General features: G+C 45.8%; 1 protein-coding gene and 1 long non-coding RNA gene across 5 annotated transcripts in view; one reads left to right on the top strand and one right to left on the bottom strand.

Annotated features, from left to right (window-relative positions):
• The window catches only part of LOC119391733 (uncharacterized), a 37,651-nt gene extending 13,794 nt beyond the window's left edge, over window positions 1-23,857 (bottom strand). The window contains exons 1-2 of the mRNA XM_049414929.1: window positions 23,730-23,857; window positions 5,334-5,512 (exon numbers count right to left, since the gene is read on the bottom strand). Coding sequence (XP_049270886.1) covers window positions 5,334-5,465 — 132 coding nt within the window. The 5' untranslated portion in view covers window positions 5,466-5,512; window positions 23,730-23,857. The remainder of the gene's footprint in view (window positions 1-5,333; window positions 5,513-23,729) is intronic.
• On the top strand, window positions 6,643-12,135 carry LOC119390802 (uncharacterized). Of its 4 annotated transcripts, none has more exons than XR_005183498.2 (4): window positions 6,643-6,698; window positions 8,371-8,534; window positions 10,080-10,196; window positions 11,132-11,173. It is a non-coding gene; the product is annotated as an uncharacterized LOC119390802 (long non-coding RNA). The 4 variants fall into 4 exon arrangements; XR_007415883.1 differs by having other exon boundaries at window positions 11,122-11,146; XR_005183499.2 differs by lacking the exon at window positions 11,132-11,173 and adding an exon at window positions 11,013-11,126.
• Window positions 23,858-24,266: the final 409 nt, after the last annotated feature.

Genomic DNA, 24,266 nt, shown 5'->3' with positions numbered 1-24,266 from the left:
ATCGTCAAAATTTTTGAAGTCACCATAATGTCATCGTGATGTCCAATAACATCGTCACTTTGCCAAAGGTGGGCCGATCACGGGGGCAGTGCAAAACCAGGTGAGGTTTATAAAGCTTGCAAGGCCTCTGATCCTGGAGGCCGTGCAAAACCACGTTCGGCGCAGAAAACTTCCGAAGGGGGGTGGGGGAGGATCAGTATATCGACTGAGAAGAAAAAATGAGGCAGATCCCTCGCATTGTGGGAATCGGTTTCATGCGAAGCAGTCAGCGAATACTTCGATGCTGTACTTTATAGCTTTGAGCCAAGCGTTACGATGTGCATCGACGTGTTTTTGTAAGTGTAGTAGCTGTGTGCACATCGTGAGCGCTGACATAACGGGCTGACAATGTGAGGGCTGACATAACGTCAGCCCTCACATTAGAGCGCATAGTCAGTATTATAGAAACTCAAGTCCGCTTTATGGTGCAATCATGCGAATTGCATTGCTCATACTAAACTTTCCCTAATGTATTCCTCCGGGGTCGAGCAATGCTTCAATATAGCTTGCTGAATGATAGGAATGCAAGTGTAATGTTAATGAGACTGCTATAAAAGCGGAGTCAACACTAGAACCACAGCCGTTAACCTGATATGACGCCTGTACCGTAGGCGTACATATGTAGCGTTTATTGCTTTTTTGTAAAATTTGATAGCCAGCACCACAATCACAGTTGACGTTGCACCGAAATTACGCCTGCCTAGGCTGTTTTTCCAAACCAGTTTATAGACATGGGGTGGCTCTGTGGTAGAATACCTGATTGCCACGCATAATGCTTGGGTTCGATTCCTGCTGGGATCGAAATTTTCATTCTTTCCATTCGTTGCGTCAATGCTGCCGATGTATGTTTTTGTTAAAGATCTTGCGTTTAATGTCTGTTCTCTCCGTTCTTGGGTAGATAGAAACTGTCAATCACCTGTGGCGCATACCCGTGCACCGCGGCCCGTGGTAAACGGGTATGAGCCGCACGTGTCTGGAGGAAAGGGTTTGACAACGTACGCGACAAGATTTTCACATTATTCATGTCGAGACCCGACAGTCACATTCGTCAAATCCTCTTACCCTCCCATGCCAATTTTGGTCTACACCAAGTTAAGGAGGCGATCATGAGAGCTCCCCGACGTAGGCGGCTAGATAGTGAGATACGTAGATAGAAACACTCAAAGTGCCAAAGCTTCGCTAAGAGATGCTTCGCATTTCGCCGCCGCCCCCCCCCCCTGCCCCCCCTGTGCGCACGCCTATGGTGGTCACCCCGACCACCAGACGATAGCGAGCGGAAAAGAGCGAAGCAGGAGTAAGACTTGTAAAACAGTGCGGGGCTCTGCTGCTCACGCAGTATCACGAAAACCAGCTGCAATTAGTCAACAGCGCTCGGGCGGCGGCAGGGAGTCATGCCTGCCTGGTCTGAGGCGGCCATCCACTTTTGGGCCCAGGTCGAAGAAGCGTGGTGTAAAGTTTCTTCTTCTCTCTTGCGTGACGACTCTGTTGAAGCACGTGGTACTTCATTCTTCGTTTTGCAAGTAGGATCATGCATTGCGGTGGGGTGAATTTTGTTGAAAGTTCTACACTACACCAGCCACTAACCGTTTCCGACAGTGACCTGTCACGATACATTGTTAATGGCGCTTGTTTCATCAGCTTAGTTTGCTATTTTCGTTTATATTAGCGTTTCAGGCTGCCAAGGTGCATACCTCTGATGCGTAAAAAACATCATTCTGTATTTTTTTTTTTTTGCGTAGAACGAGCGTAGAACGGCTATTGCAAATTGCAAGTCTTCAGAGAAATCTTTAGCTCCTGTACTGGCGATGTACCGCGTCTTCTAATATACTCCTTCCTCTGGTTTCTACATTTATGAGCGAGAGGGTACTTTAGGAAATTCTGCGTCTTTCGATAGTCAGGCCCCACTGCACCAGCATTGGCGTTTTTCATGATGGCTGTCTATGGAGGGCTCCTGCCAATGTTCGTCTGAGGTTTCTCAGCGAGGTGTTCGCTCTGTCCGTCACTCTTCTTTCGAAGTGTTGTTTTCCAGTTGACTAGGCTGTTTCCGAAGTTCCCTGCGAGTGCTCTCATCGGGTTTCCGCAGCGTATTGAACGCCAGATGCTGACGATGTTATATAATTTATGAGATATCCTACTTCAATACTAAATTATTATTTAAGCAAATCAAAAGCAAATCGTCGAGTGCAACGCGCACGTCCAGCTAGTGATCGAGAAAATTCAGAACAAACAACTCGCCTGTGCACGTCGCTCATTTCACGGCAGTAGCTTCCGTTGACCAGCGCTGGCCCGTGCGCCAGGCCAAGTACAAGCAGCACCTGCTCAGCGGCGCGAGACCACAGCGCCGGCTTCACGATGTCGGTGAGCCGCGGCAAGAACAGGTACAGGAGACCACGACCGGCACCCACCAGCCACGCGGTGCCCAGCGTTAACAGCGCGATCATAGCGATGGGCAGTACCTGCGTAGATAACGGCGAGCGCCGGCGCAGTGCTGCCCACACGATAATCCAGGCAGCTGCGAGGCAACCGAGGAGCTCGGGACGGACGCCCACCTGGTCGTTGCCATTCGCCATGCCAAGGGATGTGTGGCTACGCCAAGAACGTAAAGGAATCAGTCAACGCATTTAAGGTCTACATTAGGGCAATATTCTACTATGCCTGTCCTGTTTCGGACCCGGGTCCGATACGTACTACCATTACGGTATTAGAGCGAATGCAATAGCTGTTCGCAAGGCATTTTCTTGGGCAGTACAGCCGGTACGACAGCGAGGAGATACGGAAGCACAGTTAGGCTTGGCTCCTCTTTACGAACGTCGTAAAAATTTTCGTTTGAAGCCGTCAATAGGATTCTCACAAGAAAACACAATTTTCGTCGATTAGAACCTAAAACCACCTTGTCACATGCCCGCCCGAAAGGATCGCATTTTCAACATTAGAAAGAGCCTGCCCATGACAGATGAATTTCGTTTCTTCTGAAGACTTAAGGAATTGAAATCGTTACCGATGTGAAGTGTGAGCGACTATTCTGCTGATATGTCTGACTCTCATCCTGCCGTAAGGATTCCTACTTGGGGCTGTGGGTATTCACTGCGCACAGCAAGAAGAACGCGAGGCTAAGCCGAGAACAATATCACCTTTCAGTTAGTTTGCGACGAGCCTGCATTGCATCATTCAACGGCTGTTGATCCCGCCACCAAAAACTCGACGCCAGCGCCTTTAATGCGCGCACCGGCATTCGCTGCCGCTGGGTTACAAGCAAGGAGGCCTTAAAAATTCTGGAAAAGAAGCTCTCGCAACGCCTTGCCAGCAACGGTGAAGCCAGCGCTTGCCCCTACATCATCTCGGAAACATGAATTTCTCGGGTGGTTCCAGCTTAAAGATGAAGTGTCCTTGCTCTCTTAATGCAAACGCTAGGTTAATTACGAAAAAAAAAGATTGTTGTCCCCGATTAATGTAACATGTCGAGATGAGTATCGGTCACAAGCCGTCCATGATGCAGGCGAGTCCTTCCTAAAGATGCGCGAGCACAGCCAATGCAGAAGAGCCATGAATACCTTAATAGTCCCGGGGACTGGGTCCAGGTGTCAATACTGTTGCAGCTTGCCTGGCGCCAGTCGAGCGGTGCCACTCGAATTACTGACTCGGCCTCTGTCTAGGTACACAGGCGTTTTTTTTTACATTCTGTTCTTTCGAAATGCAGCCGCATGGCTGGAAGCCAGGGTCCCATTCTTGCGCTACTTGCGCTGTGCAGCACTACGCAGTAGTAGATAAGCCATCATGGCGGTATGTACAAAAAAGTCCCAAGTGAAATGTTCCTGTCTTGTTGCACAATGTAGTCTTCGGTGGATTTGCGATGCCACCTAAGGTTTTTCTGTATTACATCAACATGATAATGTGTAATCGTATCTGAAAGGTCAGCGTCGTAGCGTTACTCTCCATTGTAGCTATTTGTTATGATCGAGAGTGACGTAACGATGCTTGAAGATTTGTTTTTCTTAATATAAAGAAACTTAAAAAAAAAAAACATTTTACTCACGATAACTTTTGGATATTGGCTACATTTAGGTAATCTTCATGGGCCCGTGAAAAGCCACATTCCAGTACGATGGGGATCAGCCGGGCGAATAGTGGCTACATGGGACCCTTAGATAGAGGTGCTTCAGTACTCACAAGAAGTGCTCGTTGATGCTTTCGGTGATGTTGACGCAGCCTTTCGCTACTTGTCCGGGGGTGCACAACCTCTGCATTGTAACGAGGCATCTTTTTTACGTTCGCAGTTTCCTTTGAACACAATTTGAGACGTCTTGTCTTTTTTTCTCTACAAACATTCCTATAGTTCCATGAAATGTCTATGATTTACAATGTTAAACGATGTTCCTTATGTGGCATTCACGATATGTAATGATTTTGAAATATTGTGTATGAATATTTCTGCTTTCACTGTCCTAATAGCAGACATTTTTAGGCGAGGAAAGCTAAGTACTAAAAATAATGTTTGCGATACAACAGTTATCTTACAGAATGTAAACATGAGGACCGCCTACGTCCTTAAAGCGAGAAGCAGCTACTTTAGTTGCATTAGTTTCCTGCTAGTTGTTCCTACACTAAACGAACGAACATAACGGCACAGATATGCTCCCAGACACGCTAGTGAAAGGTGTCCCTCCAGTGTTCTAATAAAGAACTGCACGAGGGGAAGTATTCAGGACAGTCCTAATGCTTCAGAAGAGGCAAACGACTAAATACCCTGACGCCAAATGCCAAACCGCCGAAACCAGGGGGCATACCTTACTAGGAAAAACGTTAAATAACGGGACAAGAAAAGACAAGAAACTGCGCTGTTTTTTTTATCTTCTCCTGTAATTAACACTTCGCCTTATAAGCTTTCAAAATGCACTAATAAGCTAAACTTTCAAATTGTCTGGATGGTTCGCATCATGTGGGCATTTGCAATTCATAATCAAGCCGAGCTAGTTTCATAAAGAGAAACCAATGTAGGTTTTTCCACACCCTGTGCAGACGTGGCAGAGACTGTCTAGTAAATCCACAAAGATCCACTCACGAGAGCCAGACTGAACACGGGGCGCACAGCTTTGCGCGCAGCGGTTATGTCTAGCCCGGGAATTACATGGCCTACAAGCGCACCTGTTTAAAGAATTCACCTTCTTTCTTTTTCCTTTTTTTCGCGGTGCTTAAGCCAACGAGCGAGGGAATATTTATTTGAAAAAGTAAAATAAAGCCTCACGCATTCATTCATGCGCGTGGCTCAAGCTTAAATGCCAGGACCTGAGGCTTACCCTGGAACCAGGGTGAAAGCAGGTCTCGAGCGGCCCATTCTCCCAGAAGCCTTGGCAGCCGGCCCAGCGAGGAGGCAGCTCGGAGAAGGCGAGCAGCAGGTGGAGCACGGCCTCAGCCATCACCGCGCCCATGGAGACCGCGGCGCATGCGCACACCAGGGCTATGCTCACCTCGACACCTGCAACCCCGCAGGAGAATAAAAGGGGCAGAAAAAATTGGGGGACGCTTAAGCTTCGCCTTTAAGAGTTGAACGCGATAGCGATATCCTGCCCCTAGTGCGCACTTCGAACACTACGAGTGTACAACAGAATGCGCGCAATAAGGTGTGTGCCTTATGTAATGGGTAGCATGCTTTAAACCAGGAGCAATTGTGCGCGAGAAACTTTTTCGAAGTTGCGATGCACCCAACACTGTAAAAAGAGACCGTTATTTTTACGCCCAATATTGCGTAAAAAAGGCGGTGTCGCCATCGTAAACGTAAACTACGGTATTCTCACCGTATACCATGCCGCGCGCATGCGCATTGACTTTTACGAGAGAAGAAAGGAAAGAGTAAAGAGGAGGAGCGGCGTCATGCGCTCGCCTTTCGTTCCCCGCCGCTCATGCACGCGCGTGGACGCTGCGACGACTGCTTGGCGCGCCGGCGCACCTTGTGTTACGGTCACGGTGTAAGAAAAATAATTTAGGTGTGGACACTCCGCCCGACGGCGCGTCCACATAATGTTCGCCTCTTTCCTCCTCTCGGCCCCCATGTCGCAGCGCCTCCCACGCAACCGTGGCCCGCGCATGTACTATAGAAGACGAGCTGCGTGCGTAGCGTCCGTAACGGCGTTGCGCTCGTGAGAAGTCAGCGAGCAGAAAGATTGCTCACGCGATCTAAGCAAGACGCCGCGCTTTTACGTATGCAACGCTGTTAGGGACGCGTTCGCCGCACGTCGCATTTTTCGGTCGCGAGCACGGTCGCGAGAAACGCGGTATGCGTTATTTGCTCTAGTTGCTAGCGTGCACGGTTAAAAAAAATGCAATGAGGTGAAAAAAAATGAAGAAAAACGCGCGTTCGCCTCGTCGCAATAGGTTTCTTAAGCCCCCATGTAGCAGCGCCCCCACGAAACTGCGGCCGGCGCATGTATTAAAGGCGAACATTATCTGGACGCGCTCTCCTTCGCGGCGGGCGGAGAGTGTCCACACCTAAATTATTTTTCTTACACCGTGGTTACGGTACTCGCGAGAAACCGGGCATGCGCAGAGCGGCGCAGATACGGCAAGGAACAGCCGGCTCGGCGCCCGATGCGTCACCAGTCTCGCCATTTTCTATCGGCGCTGGTTTGGAATCCGTTGGGCCACGTATTGTACTCCCGCTGCAGGTACGTCGCAATCTTTTCTCAAAACTTAATCGCGCAGTGATGCATGCGAATGATGTGTGTGCTCTGGAAGTATCAGAAAGCCATTTGACTTCACTGGCTGGTTTTTGTGCACTTGCTCTCATGACTTTCTTGAATAGACGTCTTGCTTTGTGTTTGCACCGCATGCACTGCTGTATACTTCGCCTTGCATGGGTACGCGCCGACTTAGTGCGCGATTATTTTCCTTGTATGTGTCAGTGCAAGAAAGCATGAATATGAACCTTCGAGAGTTAAGGGGCTGATATACTCCAGCGTAACGTCGACGCGCGCGCACGCTCTGCACAGCGACGCTACGCTAACAAACGCGCAGCATATTATAGTCCGACGCGCGGCGCTACCGACGCGTCCGGCGTCCGTCAACGCGGCCCGGCTGCAGCCGGCGCGAGATGCGACATGCTGCATTCCGCGCCGGCGACGTTACCCAGACTGCACTCCGTCTGCGTCTCTTCGTGAAGAAGGGACGCCGAGTGCACTCAAATGCGCATGCGTCAAGGCGGCGTACTGCGTCGCGGAAGTGGGAGTATAGAGTGCTCTGTTTTCGCGTCGACGTAACGTGACGAACCTGACGTCGCCAACTCCCGCAGCCGCGGGCTGACGCGAACGCACGTCGGAGTAAAACAGAGCCTTTACAGTTATAAGGTGGCCACACACAGCACGCCGTCAATATTGGCTACATTCAACAGGTATGTAGTTATTGTGAACGGCGTGTTGCGTGCCAGCAATGTAAGGTGTTTTGAAGTTCCCACATATGCGCACTTTTGGTAGGCTGCAGTTTCGTCGAGTTCGCGCTCTTTCCATCACGAAAAGCAGAATGAAACGGTGATAGTTGCGGAAGCATTTTTTTTTCTTCGTTGAAGTGCTGTAATATTTGTTGCCTCATGCTGTATAGTTATGTTTAATAGCTTTTTCTGGAGCAGCAGCTGAAGGAGGTTTGAGTTTCCACGTGTGCGCGTTTTGCTGCGCTACGGCTTCGAGTTCTGAACTGTCTTGGTTCGCGTTGACTTTCCGAGGCTGCCGTGAAAGAGAGGTCAAATGCTTTCTTTCGCTTAGTACATATTCTGTTAACTGCGACATTAGCGTCGTTTTTTTACATGTATTGCGCCTTGAATGTACGCTTTTTAATGTGACAGCTCGCAGGGCGATTTTTCTGAACTGCATGCCCGTATGCCTAACTGTTGGATGCTTGTCGATTGGATGAGATGTTTGTTGAAGTCATGCAGAGCAAATAAAATGGTTGCAACTGTAAGCTGTGACTTGAATAATTCATTTATTTTGTACTTAACCTAGATTATCAAAATACATTTGTATTTCAGCACTGCGTGGTTGTATAATTGCAAAATGTGACCTCCTCTGTTAGCACACTAAGCAGAGGAATACACGTTGCGTTTCTTCAAAGTTCCAAAATGTGCCGAAAATTCTTGAAATAAAAACTAATAATACTTGAAGCCACTTAGCATCGTTTTGTTGCAGTTGCATCAGCATATGATACAGGAGCTGTGTCAGTACGCCCAATTCATTAGCACTAGTCTCATTTTTTTTCTGACATTTAGTTGCGCAATACATGCTGAAATGAAAACCGGAACTACTTGAACTATTAAGAATGCCATTTCATTGTCAGTGCTCTTAACCCTAGATGGTGACCTGTGGAACCCAGAGGAGTACCTTCTTGTTGATCGCCACGTGTTGGGAGCCGCTAGAGAACGTCACTACAGTATTCTGCATGTTATTCACCAGTTATTTTTCCTTTCACGTCTGTTATGCTGAAAGATTGTAGTCTACTTTGGAATTCGTTCAAAGGTGTGTATTTAAATCATTCTGGAGAGCATTTTCATCTCCTTTTTGTAGAAAGAAAGCTGCTAACATAAGCATTGTTTCTTTATTGTGGTGTCAAGGGATCTGCAAAGATGGTGTCTCGACCTTGCTGTTGTATCTGCAAGCATCCTACAGATTTTCTCTTGAAAACACCTCCCAATAGTAGCCTGCTGTACCTATGGTGATGGAACTTTAACGCCGCTCTAAGGACACATGGTCATTGTCGGTGAAAATCACCTATGTCTCTTTCTGACTTTGACGACGTTTGTCTGAACGTAAAATACGTGTTTACTGTGACAATTGTTCAAAAACATTGTCCTGCTATTTGATTTAAACTCTCCGATTTGATTCAAACTTATTACTTATATCAGGGGATGGTTCCCGTGACTTTTGTTTTGAAATAGGTGGCAGTAAAAGCCTGGCAACCGTCTGTGATCCACATTCACAATTATTGCAGTCCACCTGTGAGATGGCTGGTAATAGTGACGTTTCGACTAAACGTTTGTCTTTTCTAGCTTACAAAAACTCAATTTTTAGTAACAGAACAATCTCAGGGCGCTTTAATTTGCCATTGAACGCCAACTTTCTGCCCTGAGTGCCTTTTTTAAGCTCCCAGATATAATCAGTGTTCCATAGTTAAAGCACCCAACTTCGGTACTTTCTCGTTCATCCTCGATGCCAATTCTCAGCGTGGGCTGAAACAAAAATGACGTCTTTACAATAGTCGCATAATCCACATTCTCAGGGTTGTATTAGTGTATAAATATGTACTACGTGCCCTGAATGCTATCTCATAGGCTGTTGCACTGTTGCAGTAAAGAAACGACTTTTTTTTAAATATTAATGATTATGCCTTTATTGAGGGGTGTCGGAGGTTTAACGTCCAAATGTGACGTCCTACCATCCTGTAGCACTTCTTCTGAAGGTCTTTTCATCCTCAAATTCAAGTTGGCAGGTGGTGCGAGTGAGCGTGCGTGTAACTAGTCAGCGACGTGGCAAGAGTATAATGCTGCCGCGGATGACGAAGAATTTATTGGTGCAAAAGCAACCTTGGCCAAAGAGGACCATGGCTCATAATATGTTTCTGAGCTCAATGTGACATATAAGACCTATTTTCCAAGTGTTTCCAAATATACCGCAGATATGCCGAGCAGCAGGCCAAGGGAAGCTTGTACCCATTGCATCACTGGCGGACGCCCAGCCGCACTGGGGATCGAACCTCGCACCATCCGCATGTGAGGCAGATGCTTAAATCACTAAGTCAGTGCTGCAGCATAAAATCAATACTAGTACAGTGAAACTTTGCTGCGGATTAGTGGTTAACATTTATGTTAGATTGGGTGATTTCTAAGAAGGAGAAATATCTGTATAAACAACATTTATGGATAGCCCTGAGACACCGAATTTCAACATTTAGGACCTGCATAACTTTTTAATATATTTTGGAAATTACTACAAATCTGGGTACAAGCTCATGAGCAGCTTCATTACTGCAATATTTAGCATTGTTTTTTTCCTGCTTTTGCACAGGGCACTTTTGGTATTAACCCAGACCATGGAAGCAAGGCTGAGAAAAAAAGCAAGGAAAGAGAACCCAAAAATATTCAGTTTGACGAAAAAATCATGGATTCTGAATGGAATGTTTACGTGAGTAGCACAATTCCTGACTGCATTTTCTTGAGGTTGAAGTATTGAATACAACGGACCATAGCAGTTGTCCATACTACTACTACAGCAAATGAACTTCACATGTTCAAACTTCTGGCTAAAGTCTAGCTTTATAAGTGTACAAAAATAAAGCCAACAATCTAAACACAATTTTTGGGCAGCTTGGTTCGCTCTATGCCCGAGTAGCTTCCGCTGGAGATGCCACTTGTGCATTTTCAAGGAGTTCTGTATGGATGCACAATGTTGCAAATGCAACCTTGCCTAAAACTATTTTGCTCGTCAATGTTGCTATGAAGACACGTCCAGTCAAAGCGAGGGAAATGCTGGCTTAGAGGAACATAGAAACCGTGAGGGATAAACTAAGTAAGCCTGTGCCATTTTGTTCTCGGACATTTTCCTTATGGCTTTTATACTGTCAGATTACTGATGGGCGCATCGATTACTTTGTCATCTGGGTAGCTTCCCTAGCTTCATTAGTTTTTTACCTCTTACTGATAAATTTAATTTCACACAGTCTTGTTAGCGTCAGTTCACCTACTTCCATTTCATTACACGCATCAGAAGTTGACAGTAGTTGATGCGGAGTGACCTGAGAGCAGCTGCGTTACCTGTTTAGGAGGTAAAATGCTTTGTGGTCCATGCAATGTAAATAGGGGGTCATCGTTTTGCAACTAGACTGCAGATGAAGCATATGTCAAATATCTATTCTGACTGTGCCCCAAGCTAAGTTCTCCTTGAAGAAGTGTCTAGTATAGAGCGACTACCTATGCAATGGTATTCATTGTGTGCTTACAGGAGGCATCAGAGAAATGTAATTGGAGAGTCTTTTAAGTAAAAATTTGTAGTGAATTATTTAGCAATTTGAAATTTTGTGATGATAACGTTTTATTTTTTGAATCACGAGACAACTTCAGAGGATGATGGTGAAACAAAAAAAGTGAAGCACTAGGGTGGACATAACAAGGAGTTGGAAGAAAACCTAATGTTCAACTGGTAAGGAACAGAACATCAGTTAACCATAAGTCGTGAAAGAATAGAACTGATAAATAAGTTCATTTGCTTGGCCATGGAGTTACCATTAACTCAAGCAATAAGAGGGAAACAATTGAGAAGCTAAGAATCGCGTGAAATAAACTTCGCTGGTACTCATAGTCGCGGCTTTCCAGTATCTGTCAGGACGAAAGCTTGCCACTACTCACCCATATAGGGCAGGATAATAGATGAGGTTGAGATTAAATGAAAGATTAACATGAAAGGGCCGGAAGAGAACAGAATAAACTATGAAATAAATACTAGTAATGATGTTGTTGCTGAAACTAAATAGAATATATGAATGGACAGTGCATCAAGTGTAAAAAAAGAAACAGATCATCACTTTGGATGAAGCTGTGGATTTGAAGCAATAGCAAGTGCTGTAGTGGTGACAAAAAGGACATGGGAGGCTGAAATTAATAAATCTAGGGCGCTGAGGCTGGTGCAACTACTAGGTAAGGGTTAATAGAAGGAAAGTTCGAGATGCCTTGTTCAGAGTAGACATGTTTAAGCTGATGATAGAAGTAAAGCACGGACTGATGTACTAAGACAACTGTCTCTTTATAACCGATTTCTTCTTTCATATAAAGGTGCCGTGAGAAGATCTATGTCTGAAATCACTCCACTATTTCAATGCTGCATTCTGCTGTGGCCGCTCATTATATGCTAACAGCCTGAGTACTCTAATTTAAACCTCCATAGCCTAAAAGTCACATCGTAGGTAGTGTTATATAGTCTCTCCACGAAGAGCAGTATATTGTATTGTCTTACGCTCTTTTCTTTTTTGCAGATTTTTGAACACCTAAAAATGTACAAGATAGATCAAACTGTTACAAAGAGATTATGATAAAGTTATTTATTGTGCCGGCAATGGACATATGCCAAATGCAGAATCCAGGTGTGTGGAGAACTTTAATAAATAGCAGTATTGCCCATTTCCACTGCATTGTCTTCCTGCACAGCATAGTTACACTTCCCATATTACAGCAGTGTCCCAATCCAAGCATGCAGCTTTTAGGCTTAGTCAGAGTGCCATACGTGGCTGCATAGTAGAAAAACAGCAGCGCTGCAACTGTGTTAATCAGGTCGAATGAATTTCACACCATGAAATAGCGTGGGCATTGAAGATCGAGAATATCTTTTGTGTACATTACAAATCACCTAAGTTGACAAATCTGCATGAGTTACGTTCCAGTAGTATGGGCAGACAGTTGCCTATACGCAAAAGGGATGTTAGTCTTCATTTTGCACTGAAAACCTAGAAAACCAGCAAAATGTCGTTGTGCTCATTTCACAGGACACGTCATATATTACGGCCTAGAGGTTAGAAAGTCAGAAAATGTTGGTATGCATGTTTCACAGTGCACTCCATATTTTACAGTCTGCTACAACACGAGAAAATGTTGCTGCTGGGGTTTTACACAGCATTGCCTAACGATGAATTTACACACCACCGTGTTTTACACACCACCGTGTAACGATGAATATACCGTGTAACCACCGTACATTTAACGGCTTAAACACTAGATAACACGAAATTGGTGCAACGTAGATTTTACGGGCTGTGGTTATTTTTACTGGAAAAGTATTGTGGAGTGAAAAAACAGTGGCCAGATTTTTTTATACACGATATCATTATATACACGGCATGCATGCCGTAAACTTGAAATACGGGTCGCAGTTTTTTTTACGGTAAAAGTCTGGCAGCATCAGCTGCCAGTGCTTTCACCGTAAAAACTACGGTGAACTTTTTACAGTGTACGTGGTCTTAAGGGAATACGCGCAGTAATGTGTGTGCCTTTTGTAATGGGTGGCTGTCTTTAAACCACCAATTCGTTATGATATTGACGTGGTGTGACGCCCGATGGCAATGTACGCTTGTACGACGCAATATTACTGCGATATTACATCTCGTATTGTGACACCTGTATGCAGGACGCGTATTTTTGGGAAGCATCAAAATTACTTTTAGTGCAACTCCAAGCAGAGGCGTGGCTGTGTGGTAGAACACCTGCTTGCCACGCCGACGGCCTGGGTTCGATTCTCACTCGTACCCAACATTTTTATTATTTATTTTATTTGCAGCTTTTTCGATTTTTCGGTCACGGACAAGATGATGATTTTTCGCTCACAACCAACGGTGCCGACGCCGACGGCGGAATTTCTGCGATACGAGCTCTTTAACGCTATCGCGTTAAAACAAATGGCTCGCCGCTTACGGTGTTAAACTGAAAAGTAGCGCTCATGCACATGTCAAGTTAAGACTCCAGTTGACACGGAAGGCGGAATCAGCTCGTCTGCACGACTTTTGCTACCCTCATATGCGAATAAATAGCGCTTTGGTGGCTCTAGGTGAGAATTATTATGAGTGGACACGCATATTCGAGGACAAGCATTACGCGCAGAGAGCTGGTATATGTATAGGGCCCCTGTCGCTCCCATCATATGAAATATTTTTTTGTCAGGTATTGATCAAAATGTGCTGGCTAATCTTACTCATTAAAGAGTAACTAAAATTTTCAAATGCGCTAATGATTTTTAGTTGTGCTGAAATATGTTCGTATTTGCGACCTTCACAGCTCTATTGATTTTGTGATCAGCACTTATAAGTTATGTGACAGGGATTACGTTTTACTTTTGGAAAACCGAAACACAGCATCATTCCGTTTTTACATAACACGCCTGAGTTTTAACGAAGCTCGTGCCTGCTGCGTGTACAACCCGCGTTCCGATAAACCTCCTTACGATAGTGCGCATCCGAAAACTAAAAGAAGGATTGTCATGACTTGTGTGGGTGCATCGTTAATGAATTTTCGTTCGCATTGTGTGCAGCCGAGTTCTCCCCGCCCATAGCGCACGCCTGTCATGTTCAGGAACCCTGGCCTTAATGGGACCCTCGAACACTTTTCCAGACCTCATTGTTTTACATTTTTTTTACTTTTGGGTTGCGTAGACTGAAGGCTGAAGAGATTAGTGCAGCAAGAACGGCAGCGATAGGTGCACGCAGTCCGAAGTTATTCAGCCTAGAAAACTCAAAATACAATAAAATGGAGGCCTACCCTCAACTCAATTTTCGCGGGGTTACTTGACCACGTTTCACTCGCCCTGTGACGTCTGATGGCGCCCCAATGAAATGAACTGAAAGATCTTACGTACGGGAAGCTTGTATACAATGTTGCCCGTTGTTTCCAACCAGGGCTGGGCAAAGATACTTTGAAATTGTATCGCGATACGATACAAGATACTCAGGCAAGGAGTATTGGAGATACAGATACAAGATACTACCGCAATAATTGTATCCGATACGATACTTGCCAATTGTATCTTAAGATACTTCGATACATTCGCAAATTTGTTATTATAGACCCCCTAATGTAGTAGCGAACGCCTATGCACGAAAAGGTTTGCTTGAAAATTTCATTAATGTGACAATTTTGTTTAATTTTAATGAAATGAGCGTTAGTATTTCAAAAGTATTGTCCTTCTTCCTCCAAGTACATTAGTTTACTTCCGACAGAACTTATTGGGGTTTGTTTTGGCTGCTTAACAGGACAGCTCTTCATTGATAGCGGCTCTTGCTTGTCATTATTGCAATTGATTGGTGTCGCTGCTCAGCTTGCCGACCAGCTAGCAGGTTGCGATCTAATCACAAGAACTTCAATACGAAGCCTTCGCACGATGGCGCAAATACCGGTGTGGAGTTTTACCTTGTCTGTAAAAGGCCGTTCACGCAATACCGAACCACCGGTGTATAGTAGCAACAACGTTGCTGGCGATATTTTTTCGTGACGCACAGTGTATGCGTAGAGCTCATAAAACTGCAATGACTTTTCATGTTCTAATTATCTGCTGGCGTAAAGGGTTCGTTATCAATATATTCACTAACGTGCAATCTTTTAACAATTTTTCTTCAACGAGAGAATATGTTCACCCCAGAAATGCCTAATACCTATTGTATTGTCACGTGGTGGTGAGGATAAAGAAGGCGGCAGTCACTCTAGTAGAGACTAAACTGCTCACTGGGCAAACTTATGCCCAGAAAACTAAGCAACTCATAATACCGGCAAAGTACTCTGTACACTGATAGCGGCAATAAATGTCGTTGGCCTTCGGTATTCTGATCATCGGCGGAACGCGTGGTCACATCAGCGATCGAGCCTTCCAGCGTTACCGATGATGCTCGCGTAAGCTCCCGAATGAACTACAGTGCTCGCGTCCTGCGCATAATTTTAATAATAATTATTGCAGTTTTACATCCCAAAACCACGACATGATTATGATGGACGCCGTAGTGGAGGGCTCCAGAAATTTCGACCACCTGGGGTTCTTTAACGTGCTCCTAAATCTAAGTACACGAGCTCGATCATTTCGCCTCCATCGAAATATGGCCGCCGCGGCTGGGATTCGCGCGTAATCTTAACAGAACAATCTAAAACAACTGCGAAGCTTCCGAAACATCGCGACGTGTCTTGAGCTGAGCGCTGCTAATAATGTTTTTGCAGTTTAAACCCGATCCCACCAAAATAAAGAAATGAGAGCGCGTGGCAAGTTGCACAAATATTCGCAGCACAGCGCTGCTATTCACGGTATTGCCACCTATATGTCCGATTAACTGGCGATTAGTAATAGTAAAAAAATTAGGGAGGCCTAAAAAAGGAAAACAAATCAAATATATCTAAATAAAATAGAAAAGTCGTTCTGTATCAAACATTCATCGTGAATAAGTATTGAAACACAATACAGGCGGCACCCTTAATGGCTATGACAATTAATCATGAAGCATCTTGAACTTACTTGTTAATGTAAGACAGTAAAAATATTTGGTGCCTATCAAAAATTGACTGAAACGGCTCGTTGGGACGCTCATGAGAAAAACAGATCATTTGGTATAGCAATGTTTCTCGAATATCCTTCTTAACAACTTTAAGATGGCTCATAATTATTTCCATAATTATGATGCAAACTCAATTTCGCTCTTTTACTAAGCAGTAAGCAGGATGTTTGGTACTGCATACTCAGTGCGCGCCCACATGATTACATATTTGTTTTCAAAATCACCTCGCAGAACAGTAAGCCAAAGCGAAATATAAATGTGCAAACAGTAGCAGAAATAAAGCAGGCAGTTCAATGTAAGAGTAAAGCAGAGAACTTATTTTGGCAGCACGTTACAAGAGGCATATTTGTGCGAGCAGACCGGAGAAAAAAGTTCAGAGCCCTAGGTAATGTACGGGATGCAAAAGAAGGACAACTAAGAAAGAACTTGTGCTAACGATCAAATAATGATTTCAAAAGCTCTTTGAATAAAGATAGCAGGAAGATAATAATAATAATTGTTACGGTTTAGCACCCCAAAACCACGATGCGATTATGAGAGACGCCGCAGTGAACGGCTCCGGAAAGTTTGACCACCTTGAGTTCTTTCACGTGCACCTAAATCGAAGTACACGGGCCTCAAGTATTTTCGCCTCTATCGAAAATGCGACCGCCGCGGCTGGAATTGTATTGACAGCAGGAAGAAAAAGATACGGTACACGAACATATATTCTGTTAGATAAGCGCTTCATCTATTAGATCTAGCATCGGTACTAGTGGTGCTACAGTTAGGATCTTATTTGCACATAAGTCAATCGCATGTAAGTCGAACTTACAGCCACAAGATCCTTCAAATCGCTTGTGTGTGAAAGCCACGACAAGCAAAGCAACCCTGTACTTCAGATTTCGTAACGAAGCACTGCGCAAGGGAGCGGCATCAGAATTTGCGCGATAGTAGCCGCACGCAATGTGGTACGCGGCGCTGGATAGTGGATAAGGGTAAGTATCATGGCACTGGCACACGAAAAAAAGAAAAAAAAATCGAGAAAACGAAAGGCACGTGAGCTAAGCTGGACGTTCGCGCACTTGTTCGGTCGTCACTACGCGAGCGCTGTCAAGTTGCTCTGCTCCACCAAAAACGGACGCGCACACTTCATTGCCTGCCTTCACTGGTGGACTTTGCCGGAAAAATAAAATTATGTCACTGCGCTGAGTTTTACTGAGGCGCTTTAGTAGCACCAGTACCAGCTTGAGAAGCGGAGTTGAGCCAGCGATTATTGTTTCGTACGCTGGTGTTCCTATAGGAGTATCTTGTATCTTAAGATACACGATACATTATTGAATGTATCGGAAATACAGATACAGATACTCGTCTTGCGAGACATATCGCGATACAGATACAAGATACCCAAAGAGTATCTGAGATAGTATCTAAGATACATGTATCTTTGATACTGCCCAGCACTGTTTCCAACGTAATGATGACGCCGTTGCGATAGTAACAAACAACGTGATGCATTAGGAGTGAACTGCACGTGCGAAACGAGGCAGATCGCGAACGCCTCTATCATGTTTGGTAGTTTTAGTAATCTTTCTTCCTGCGACGGCGTCTATATCAACGCTCTTACATTTTTTTTTCTTCAGTTTTTTTCAAACAACGGCGCCTGAAACGTCCCCAGCACGTTTCCTCCAGCGCCGTGGCGTTCGCCGCATTCTTTGCCGGTCTCTGCAGTTTTAAACCTGGAAAAGTCTAATACCCGTGTCACACGGGCGCGCAAAAAGTCTTTTACGTAAGCGGTCTTTTACTATGTTTGATGACTTTTTATGAAGAGGGGTTCCGTCGCTGTCACACGGCACCGACGATCTCTTTTTAGAGGTTCCTTCTGAAAGCGCTACCGAAAGAGTGGCGTTCGCTTTCAAAACAGAACCAGCGAAAAGAAAATTATGTATCTCGACAGAAGATGTCCAAATTTATTGTATGGCACGTTTGTTGACAAAAATATAACAACCCCAGTTGAAAAAAAGAATGGTTCATGCAGTAGTATCTTAAGAAGCGTTTGCACAACTGGCGGCCTTTATATATTATTGTGGCAACAGTGGTCGTCTGTTTTCCTTGTTAGCGCTCTTGTCAATCTCGCCATGGATGACCGTACGGAGGAAAAAGTAGACAGATTTAGTTGGGCGTCCGCAACAACGTACAGACGCAGCCTGCCAGCCATTTCCTATGGCAGGCTGCGTCCGTACGTTGTTTCGGACGCTCAACTAAATCTGTCCGTTGACAATTGCAAGACTAGTAGCGTACCATCACTCTCCGGAAAACGAGGCAGACGCGGCGACGGTCTGATTGCACACCGGCGTTCGCCTTTCCGCGCTCACTCGCGTCCATGCTCGCGTCTATGCGGGCGGACATAACCCCAACCCGTTCGTCCTGTTTACGAGAGTATTGGCCTGGTGTGCGACCGATGGCGGCGCTGCGAACGGCGCTTGTATGACGTCAGAGCGGGGATTCGCGCGCTTTCGTCTGCTACGTAGGCCCAGCGCCGTGTCGAAACCACCGTTGTGGTAAATCTCAACAAAAAAGCAGTTCAATTGGTTATCTTGCGTATGGTGGCTACTGACGCTGTTCGAACAACCGTGGGTCTGCTTTTAACGTTCACTTAAAACCACAGCTCTTTGTTTCTTCGAAATGCGGCCGCGTGTCTCCGCGGCGAGTGCTGCGCAATGGTGAAGTACTGCTCTGTGCCTCAGTGTACTTCGTTCGCTCGTGAAAAATGGGAAAGCGCCCTACGCCTTCATCGACCGTGTGCAGCAAGCACTTCGCGGACAGTGACTTCTGCTACCTAAAGCCACTTTACTGCTACCCACTGTACGCGTCACTCCTAGGTAAGCTTGTACCGTGTTTAAGCGCATCGGCAATACTTAAGCCGTTTATTGCACGCAGGCTGTAAGCATAGGTGACTTACACCAGGTGCGGTGCCGTCCCACAACCTGCCGCGAAGGCCCCTAGACAAGGAGCCGACGACGCGGCCTCCGAATCGCCTCGCAGGAAAGCGCGCCTCGTGAGCTCAGCTGAGCGGCGCAGGATATCTGAGACTACGGCGGCATTTGGATGGTGTATACATACGTATTTTGCTTACAAAGGCAAGCGCGCGCCTAGCGGACTGCTGATCGTAAATTCATAAGCGAAACCTGTCGCCGCTGTTTAGTGCACATTCTCTAAAAGTTTTCACCCAAGGCAGTACAGACACTTTTTTAAAAGCGGAGCTCTTTAAGCTTTTCGTCAGGCTGCGTGGCGTGAAACTCGACCCAGCTTGCCTTTGTCACGTTAATCTCCATGGCTCTGTGCGTGGTATAATCAGCAATTAACTATTTGTTATATTCTAATGCCCATTCGACGGCCCTGTGCGGTGTTAATATGAACTACGACGTAAATTGTTCTCACTGAACCAACATTACGGGACAAACTGCGATCATGGGCATCGTCAGGGGGGTGTGCAACGAGGCGGCACTTGCGCACTTGTTTGCAGGACGACAGCAGCGACGGTGATGCGATCTCCGTTGACGGCATCGACCGCGCATTTAACAACGTGGCCTGCGTCGTACACCGCCCCGCCCTCGATGAGGCACCACGACCTTTCACAAGCTTTATCTACGTACTTGTAGATGCTGGAGAACGGCACGCTTACTGAAATATCGAAAGAAACACCCAAACTAATTCGTACGGCGGAAACAAGATAACGAGCGAGAACACTCACACATTGTTTCACTTTCTTACCAGCAATGCGGTCGGTGGCATCGACGCACTCGTCGGCCATCCAGATAATTTTTTGGCCCTGTCGATTGGGCCGCAACTAAAACAAGTTCAAGATTACACTCGAAAACATTCGTTGCAGGCGTTAGTTGACCGTCGCGAGGCTGTTCGTTCGACAAAGTTCCCGCCTGAAGCAGACGATCCGCATACAGGAGCAGCGGCGGCTGCAGCGCGGTTGAGAGCGGAGTCCCCGCTCTGACGTCACACGCGAGAGGGCGCCACTCCAAGATCTCGAGGCCAATACAAAAAATGAAGTTTAAATGGTTTTCTTACGCTGCTTAGGACAAATAAAATTTATTTTTTATGGTAAGCCCAAGTGACACCGTAATAAAGAGTTGTCGTTTTTTTTCACCACTTCATAAATGCTGGCGCCCACTGGTTTCGAGGCTACTCCTTTACCGCCGTGAAAGAGTTCGTCGAGCGCCGTTTCCAGAAAAGACCGCTTCTGAAAAGGAGATCGCTCTCTGTCGTGTGACAGCGCGCGGAACTCTTTTTCGGAAAAAAGTCTTCTTGCTTAAAAGACTTTTTAGTGTCCGTGTGACACGGGTATAAGATCGTTCGTCTAGTTGGTGTTCGTCTAGTTGGATTGACAAAAGCATGCTAAAGAAAAACTAAACCCAATAATAACCCCTTTTGTGATGCAACGCCATTATTACTTCCAACGTTACATTTATCCAATCATAGGCCAGCGCTCATCTTCGTCATTTCCGCCCGCAATAGTTCTGGCGAGCGCCACTACACGTTGATGCGGTCGGCAGCGATGTAGGCGCTTCAAAAAAAGTGTTGGAGTGCCCCTTTAACTGTTGCTTCGATGTACGAGCAGTTGCTGCAGAAAATAAAACATGTACATGGACAGACAAACAGGAAGGAAAAATAAGAGAGCACGCGTACAGGCAACTCTTTGCCTACATGGAGTTTCGCACAACATAAAAAAGTGCCAACAAGATACGATGCAAATGTTTTTTCCGCCCCTCAGAAGCTTTCAAGGGTGTGTTCTCTAGTGGACAGGGAGCCCGAATAGAGCAAAAAAAAAAAAAAAAGCAAAGGAACATGTTCACTACCTCCCGGTCTTACGTTATTTATGAAATTCCGCTCAGCTGCGGACGGAAATACATCGGGCAAACAGGCCGGTGTTTTAATGACGATGAAAGAGAGCACAGGTTGAATGTGCATAAATGATCGGGGTTTTGTTTCGAACCAGATTTTCAGAGAAGCAGATGTCTAAGAAGAGCGAAGAACAAATTGGTAATAGAAACGATAAAGTCGTTTTTATGAACAAAGCTGTTGAAAGCTGGGTTAGCGAACCATCCGTAATTCTCTCAAAAGACAAGCTAGCATTCTTGGAAGGCCAATATGAGCAGTTTTAAAGGGACCCTGTAACACTTTTCCAAGTAATTAGGGAATGACTCCAATAAATGCGTTTGTTGCCTCACGAATCGACTGGTGCAAAATTTTTTAGAACCCGTCAAGTACGAGCGGAGCTGCAGAGATTTGTTGCAGGATTTAAGCGCTTTCTCTTTCCTTTCCAAACAGCGAGTGCGCTGAAAGCTACGCAGGGAGGGGGGATTAGGAGGGGGCAGGAAGCCACGTCTGTTCGCGATGGTGTAATTCTATAGTGTGTGTAATTCTATGACAACGGAATACAGCGCGTGCACCTCGCGACATCCCGCGGCGGCAGCGGTAATTATGCAGCCCGCGATGCTCATATCAGCCCATGGCCACGGACTTTGTGTTGATGGTGCGGTTATATTGAATTATGACGTCACTTCTCGAGAGACAAGCGAGCGGTTTCTAGCTGACTTTGGAAATTAATTGTAAAGTACACACTGCGCACTCCGCTATAATATTCGGCTCACATGTTCTCGGGAGCCTCGACTACCGATCTGCAGCGTTTTCTGACCACGCTCGAGAAGTGCCGCAGTGCCTCTTTCAGTCTTTTCGAAGTAGACACTGCTTACTTTTCGACTAATGGCCTTCAAATTTCTGAAAGACAGAGCATTCCCACACTTCCCTGTTTTATTTCTTTCACTGGTTCCACGCTCGAAACTGTGTACGTTTGTCATCTTCAAACTAGCGTGATTTTTAGTCGCCTTGAAATTTTGTTTATTTTTGATGACTTGAGACGAGCTCGCGCACTGCAGCGTCTTAACGAGACGATGGTAATTCTGCACACTAAACTTGTTCGCTAATTGATAAGATTTGTGCTTTCAACATGATTCATTGACGCGCGACGCGCTTCTGTGTGCATTCGGCTCTGTTGTCACCCTGATTTCTGTTAAAAAGATAGCGTGATGTTTGACTATTGTTACTTGCTACGTTTATGAGAGCAGCTCTTGACAGTGGTGACGAGTGACACTATGAGAAGCACCTCACTTGGTAGTTCAGCACTGGTCTTGTGTGTGCGTGTTAACTTGTTTCTTCATCTTTCGTTCTGATTAACTTTGCAGAAACAATGCATTAGAAACAGTTCTCTGTGAACAACACAGAGTGAAAGGAAAACCACAACCAGAGGGAACGTCCTAATTGTCACCACGTGAACAATTACATAGGGGCCCACCTGACTCCTGGCGTGATAGCACGCATCTATGTCTTCGCTTGGAGCAACTTAGGAACATCGGCGTGACTCAGCGGTTGAATACCTGATTCCTACGAAAAGTTGAAGATCTGGGTCTTGTCGCAACCTATAGATATCATTTCCCGTTATGCGTGATGGCTGCGACAAACACCAGCGGTCAGGGCTGCGGCCGATGACATTGCCGCCGTCGGTAATTGGAATGCGTTCATTGAAGCTTTCAATCTGAACATCAGCTATGCCTGTTAATTACAACCTTGTTTGTCCATCCCCGGAATATAACGCTGTTGTCTGCGATTGTTTGCAATGTTTGGATATCGTAGATGGCATTCCAGTCCTGTATGGCATTCCAGCATTCAAGTTCCTGTATAATTTAGGAATCTTATTGCTCAAAAAGCCAAACCCACATCTCGTGGAAATAAAAGCGAGAGACTACTTTAATACGAGAGACATTATTTGTGCTGGTTGGCAGAGATTGACGGCGAAGGAGGTTCGCTTCTCTTGTGAACGTGTTTGCACGTCATGCGTTCTTCAACAAACTACTCAACGGGATACTGTCATATAGTGCGCAAAAATTATTTCGATTTAGGAGACCTGGCAAAATTTTAGTGGTCTGCTCAATTTCTGCACCGACTATGTCGTGCGGTTTCTTGCTGCGGAACTGTACACTCCTGCTTTTTTTCTCGCTATAGTTGTATATTGCTGCTTTTGCCGCAACTATAGTGACACTCTTCTTCCACAACTGCAGGCCTGCTTTTTTTTTGCGCCAACTGGGTTACCTTGTCCTGACAGCTGTAGTGATGTGCTATTTTTTCTTTGCCGAGTGTGTGTTGTATAGTATGCCCTTATTGCCACTATGTTGCCTCGCTTTCTTCTTGCTGCGACTGTACGATAATTACTTGCTTTAGCGAAACTGTAGCGGCGCAATCCTTTTCGGCATGGCATAGCTAATTGTTGTGACAGCTGTAATGTCATGATTTTATTATCACGCTGAGTGTTGTAATACGCTACTCAACTTCCTGGCCCCTCTCTTGGCATCTCCTTGTATTTTGTTGTGATATCACACTGTTACGCAGCGAAACGCGCCCATACGACTTCCCTTGGGAATTTTCTGTGCAAGACACGGATGCGCCTACTTTTTCTACACCTCTACTTCTACAAATACCTTTGTTGTCACTGGCTGTTTACCGCGTTCTTTTTCCCCCACATTCTTAGCGCTAGAAACACCATCACATGACGGCGCCATTTGATGAAACAAGGATTGTTGGTATAGAGAGATGCGTACCCTTGGCGATGGGCAGGCAGCGCGTGAGTGCGCCAGGGCCGAGGCGGGCGTAATGTCCCAGCAGCAGCTCCAGGTAGAGCAGAGGGTAGCCCAACACAGGCAGAAGCACTGTGTATGCCAGCAGGAACGATCCTGAACATAAACCAGAACTACATTGATACAAAAGTTTGGTACATGGTAAGACAGCGGTCATATTGAAGTTAGAAGTAATCTGCACTGCATCAATAATGCGTCCACTGTAATCCACTATGTAGTCCAATTGATAGTCGTCGTTAGCACGCTAAACAGCTACCAGGAGACGCAAGATACATGCCTCCGCCGTTGTCGTAGAGTAGCGCTGGTAGACGCCAGGCGCTGACGAGGCCGAAGGCGACACTGGCGCATGACAGGGTCACCTGGAGTTCTGAGGCCCACTGTCGGCGCTCGTGCGGCGCCGTGCTCGCCAAAAGAATGCCTCCGCCGGAGTGAATGCCGCCGGACATGTTTCGCTGGAAGCCTGGTTCTTCTCTTCTTAGCGGCTTGGTAAAATGATGATGA

Source organism: Rhipicephalus sanguineus, chromosome 4 (assembly GCF_013339695.2).
Source record: "Rhipicephalus sanguineus isolate Rsan-2018 chromosome 4, BIME_Rsan_1.4, whole genome shotgun sequence".
Taxonomy (NCBI): domain Eukaryota; kingdom Metazoa; phylum Arthropoda; class Arachnida; order Ixodida; family Ixodidae; genus Rhipicephalus; species Rhipicephalus sanguineus.
The sequence above is the reverse complement of the archived record's forward strand: the minus strand, read 5'-3'. Positions and strand labels throughout refer to the sequence as shown.